The following is a 5,909-nucleotide window of genomic DNA, read 5'->3' on the forward strand; positions in this document are numbered from 1 at the left end:
CCCAAAAACTGCCCCTTCATTTATCAGAAAACAACACTGCAAAGATGAACCAACTGCTCTCAAAATCATTAGCTCGACATCATACATGTGAAAACAACATGTTGGTAATGACCCTTCGTTTCAGCCCTTTTAAAGTTTGAAGAAAAAAAAATCACATGTACAACTTATAAATAATATAGGGAAGTGGCCCTTCAGAAAAGGGAACTTAATGCAGTACACTCATCTTAAAGACGCACAAGTTGGCACACTTGCGAGCGAGAGAACAAGACATCGAGATGGCTCAAATCGGACGGATTAAAACGTCTTTATTTGTGATACTGCTGCTTCACTTCACAGGTAAGAATATACACAACACACATTAGAAAACAAATTTAATAGTTTTTAAGTATTGAAGATTAATTCACCTTTCTGTTGTGTCAATATTGTCAAATTTCACCTGTTTTCAAGTTTTATGCAAAAAAGGCCTTTATGTTTTTTTATTGGAACAATAGTTTATGAAATCCTCAGTAAAAGCTTTTTAAAAAAAAACACATTTATACCTTTAGAGTGAATTCTGAAGGTCCTTAAACAAAACAGTGACATCTGTGGTGTTACGGCTCAAATATGAACCGACAGAAAATAGTGGCTGTTTCATGAATCTCTTGAATTGTTGAAAGCTCTGTGGATCAAATTTTGGCTCAAACAAAAATCATATGTAATAATAATAATAATAATAATAATAATAATAATAATAATAATAATAATAATAATACATTAAATTTATAGGCGCCTTTCAAGGCACCCAAGGTCACCTTACAGAGCATAAAATCATCCTAAAATCATTAAAAACAAGACATTGTGGAAAAAACTAAACAGAACAACAAAACAGAACAAACAAACAATCAAGACAGGGACCAGTTATATGTTGTGTGACTCTGGACTCCTCCTTCTGCTATTTTGGGCTTGAATAACTGAACTGAATTATTTAAAAAAATTAAAACAAGTGGTATATTTCAAGATGAAAGGTCCATGGGACAATACAAATTCAATTTAAAACGATATGTGCATGGACATGATTGCAATATTATATTATGAAGTTAGTTATGAAAAACAATATTGAATGAGAATAATTGTTCTTGGATTATTTTGGGATATGTTAAATCACGGGTCAAAGGTTAAAGTAAAACAGTAATGTTTGTTGTTTTAATCCTTACACAAAACTACAATCATTAAATACATTTTTTATTTGTAACATTTGTCTCTCATCTTCGACAGAAGTCACCGGGCAGAAACGCCTCTGGTTCACTGTCAGAGAAGGAGAGGAAGTCACTTTGCCTTGTGACAATGTGATAGAAAATCAGCTCAACTGTGTCAGCACTACATGGTCTTACCATACTTATGCTGGGGCTGACTCAGTAGAGCTGGTTACTAATGGGCAGATTAGTGATGGGATTCCCACGGATAAAGCCGACAGACTGAGTTTGACAGAAAACTGTTCTCTGGTCATAAAGAATGTCGATTGGGATCATGGTCGTTACAGCTGCAGACAGATCAAATCAGGAGAACAACAAGGTCCAGATGCTTTGGTTGATCTGTATGTTGTTTACAGTGAGTATTTACATCATGATGTTTTCAGCTCAAACTGTCAACTATACTGAAAGATAACAATTAATATGATTACGGTGACACACACACACACACACACACACACACACACACACACACACACACACACACACACACACACACACACACACACACACACACACACACACACACACACACTTACACTGTATATAACTAATATAATGTTCATTATGTATACATGGTTCATATGTGTATCGTCTGAATATTTTCACTTATTGTATTTTGATGCTTTGCTTTGGCAATATTGTTTTTTTAAACTTTCATGCTAATAAAGCCCTTTCTGAATTGAATTGATAAGTACATTTTACTCTTTCTGTCTCTCTCTCTCTCAATGTCTCCATCTTCACCAGCATATGATGATCAGGTGAATGATACAGTCTCCTTGTCCTGCGGTGTGTGGGCTTATGGATGGTGTGATCACAAAGTGGAGTGGCTGTATGAAGGTGATGTGAACGACGTAGATATGTCATCACCTTACTGTGGAGCCACAGCGACATTTACAGCTTCTGGTCTGAATCAGAAGTCAAACTATTCTGAGTTACTGAAGTGTAAAGTGACAGATAAAAGGAGTGAACAAGTGCTGCTGTTTGGCGCCTGCCCCGGGTCCTCATGTGTGAAACCAGGTACGTTTGGTTTATTTGTCGACATTTTTCTTTCTCATTGAGTCTCTTCAGATGGTCAACATGAGGAATTCTATCACCATTTGTTGTGTTTTCTTATTTCATATTCAACTCAATCAGAAGTGAGCAGACCAACAGGCAGAACCACAGCTTCCTCTACAGCGGATCAGACTACAGAAGGAAACACATCTACAGAGGATCCAACAAGAACCAGAAACCCAGAGACAGAGACTCCTGGTGCCCCTCCTGCCCAGCCACATCCCTCTGGACCAGGTAACGCTTCACATGATGATTGGCTTTTCTGACATTGTATAGATGAAACAGTTAAAGGCACAGTGTGTAGAACTGATCTTTTTTCTTTTTTTGTATTTTTTGTAGTTTTAATCCTCAAGTAAAACTACAATCATTAAATACATTTTTTATTTGTTACATTTGTCTCTCATCTTCGACAGCAGTCACCGAGCAGAAACGCCTCTGGTTCACTGTCAGACCAAGAGAGGAAGTCACTTTGCCTTGTGACAATGTGATAGAAAATCAGCTCAACTGTGTCAGCACTACATGGTCTTACCGTCGTCGTGGTCGGCATGACTCAGTAGAGCTGGTTACTAATGGGCAGATTAGTGATGGGATTTCCAGGGATAAAGCCGACAGAATGAGTTTGACAGAAAACTGTTCTCTGGTCATAAAGGATGTCTCACTTAGGTATTTTGGTCGTTACACCTGCACACAGATCAAATCAGGGGAACAACAAGGTCCAGATGCTTCGGTTGATCTGTCTGTTGTTTGGAGTGAGTATTTACATCATGATGTTTTCAGCTCAAACTGTCAACTATACTGAAAGATAACAATAAATATGATTACGGTGATACACACACACACACACACACACACACACACACACACACACACACACACACACACACTGTACATAACTAATATAATGTTGGTTCATACTGTATGTGTATTGTCTGAATATTTGGACTTATTGTATTGTATTTTGATGCTTTGCTTTGGCAATATTGTTTTTTTTTAAACTTTCATGCTAATAAAGCCCTTTCTGAATTGAATTGATAAGTACATTTTACTCTTTTTGTGTCTCTGTCAATGTCTCCATCTTGACCAGTATCTGATGATCAGGTGAATGATAGAGTCATCCGGTACTGCTTTGTGATGGCTTATGGACGGTGTGATCATCACACAGTGGAGTGGCTGTATGAAGGTGATGTGAACGACGTGGATATGTCATCATCTTCCTGTAAAGCCACCGTGACATTTACAGCTTCTAGTCTGAATCAGAAGTTAAACTATTCTGAGTTACTGAAGTGTAAAGTGACAGATGAATGGAGTGGACAAGTGCTGCTGTTTGGCGCCTGCCCCGGGTCCTCATGTGTGAAACCAGGTACGTTTGTTTTATTTGTCGACATTTTTCTTTCTCATTTAGTCTCTTCAGATGGTCAACATGAGGAATTCTATCACCATTTGTTCTGTTTTCTTATTTCATATTGAACTCAATCAGAAGTGAGCAGACCAACAGGCAGAACCACAGCTTCCTCTACAGTGGATCAGACTCCAGAAGCAAACACGTCTACAGAGGATCCAACAAGAACCAGAAACCCAGAGACAGAGACTCCTGGTACCCCTCCTGCCCAGCAACATCCCTCTGGACCAGGTAACGCTTCACATGATGATTGTCTTTCTGACATTCTAGAGATGAAACAATTAAAGGCACAGTGTGTAGAACTGATCTTTTTTTTTTTGTATTTTTTGTAGTTTTAATCCTCAAGTAAAACTACAATAATTAAATACTTAGAGACTCCTGGTGCCCCTCCTGTTAATGTGAACTGTGAATCTTAGAGGCACAAAATGGAAATTTTTGTCGCATTAAATCTCAGGATCTCCGGTTTGTTGTTTTTTGCTTTCCACAGGTGCATCATGATAGAGATGGAGAGGATGTTACCGTGGTCTATGAAAACGCTGACTGACGCCACTGATCAACAACTTCCACATCAACATGAAAAGAAAGTAAATACACAAGTGTACATCATCAGATTTAGTTGAGATGGAAAGTCACCCAAAACTAAATGCTACCAAATAACGTTAAATAAACTAGATTTAACAGTTCAATTAAGTTGAATTTTAATTTGATTAAAAAAGGTCAACATACACACATCTTGCGAGTTAACCCTTTATAGTGTAGATAATTAACGTTAATCTTTCATTTAGTAATTTAGGAAAGCTTACTGGTATTCAGCGCGTAATATAGCTTGTATTTTGGTAATTATTGTAATAAAATAATATAGGGGAGAACGGGGGAATGTGAGCCATCGGGTAATGTGAGACACCCCCTGTATCTAGGCAATGGAACACATTTTTGGTCATGTGAGATATATGTTTTCAAGCCCCTCTCATTTCCCCTTGGTCATGAAAGAGAGGACCTCATGGTGATGTTGTAAGCATGTTTTTTTCACAAAAATGTCTTTTTTGCATGTAAAAGTAAATTTTCTTGTTGTCAACTTAATTGATTGTTGTGCCAAAGCAAATTGATTCAGGTAGAAAAACTTATATCATACATGTTGACGAACTACCAACATATGAAACCATGTGATGATGATAACTGAAGATTAGCCTGATTTGCTGAGAGAGGTAGTTTTTTCTCAAATTGTGGCAGTGGGGTAAAGTGAGACAAATGCTGTGGGCTAAAGTGAGACAGTGTCTGTGCCCTCTTTTAATGAATCCATTATTATTTTCCATTTTAATAATTAAGAGTTGATTTTAAGAATTCACTTTTAGCTTTTTTATAGGTATGAACTTGCCCCCCATCAGTTTTTTTGGTACGTATAAAAGAAAGAAAATTGCGTTTCATGTATTGCACTGGTGTAAACCTGTTTTTTTGGGAGTCAATAATGTTTTCATGGTGTGGGGTTGAATGAGCGTTCAGCCTTTTGTGCGTCTCTGTGAGTATAACAGAGAATTATATAATCTGCTAATAAAACAGTGCTTCATAACCACTCATGCATTGTGTTTTGTAAAACTTTACAATGACTTTTACAGTGACAGGTTAATTTTGTATGTGTGTGTGTTTTTTTGCGGGGGGGGGGCAGTAGTTGCTATAGTGATAAATGAGAGAGTTGGGGAATGGGCTGCTTTTACACACAATTCACTCCGATGAGTTATTTTCATGGAAAGGTTCCTCTCAAACTGTTGCTTCTAACTCCCAAAACCGTTTGTCCCGAAGTCAAAATGCCCAGACCCTAAGAACCAGGAGATTCTGATGAAGATGTGGTTTGAAGTCTGCCAAATATTTTTTGGTAGAACTCTGAGCTCACTCGTTATGGTTTGAGTCTAGAGAGCACAAATACGCTTTTACAAAAATCTGATTGAAAATAAATGTTCATAAATATAAATCTTAAAAAAATAATAAACAAAGGAAAATAGAATAAATGGTGAAATAAAAAAATAAAAATAAAATGCATTTCCTGCTGAAAATGTGTGTGACTGCTGAAAAAGCTCACGCTAGTACACGCACACACACATACATACAAACAATGCAAACAGTGGACTGTCAGCCTACAGCGACCAAGTGTGGACTTATATTTCTGGTCATTTAGAAAATACAATAACCCAATAGAAGATTACCATTTAGGGCCTTATGGTATAATATTA

At 37.2% G+C, this 5,909-nt stretch overlaps 1 protein-coding gene across 1 annotated transcript; it reads left to right on the plus strand.

Annotated features, from left to right (window-relative positions):
* Positions 1 to 275: 275 nt before the first annotated feature.
* On the plus strand, positions 276 to 5,153 carry LOC307265734 (uncharacterized protein; the record flags this gene model as incomplete). Its single annotated transcript, XM_080047529.1, has 8 exons — positions 276 to 336; positions 1,255 to 1,587; positions 2,052 to 2,249; positions 2,367 to 2,519; positions 2,699 to 3,034; positions 3,370 to 3,645; positions 3,763 to 3,915; positions 4,172 to 5,153. 8 exons carry the CDS (start codon positions 276 to 278, stop codon positions 4,180 to 4,182), a joined length of 1,521 nt encoding a protein of 506 aa, XP_079903655.1. The 3' UTR covers positions 4,183 to 5,153.
* Between the last annotated feature and the right edge of the window lie 756 nt (positions 5,154 to 5,909).

The sequence above is a fragment of the Ammodytes marinus genome (assembly GCF_949987685.1).
Source record: "Ammodytes marinus genome assembly, chromosome: 19".
Lineage (NCBI taxonomy): Eukaryota > Metazoa > Chordata > Actinopteri > Uranoscopiformes > Ammodytidae > Ammodytes > Ammodytes marinus.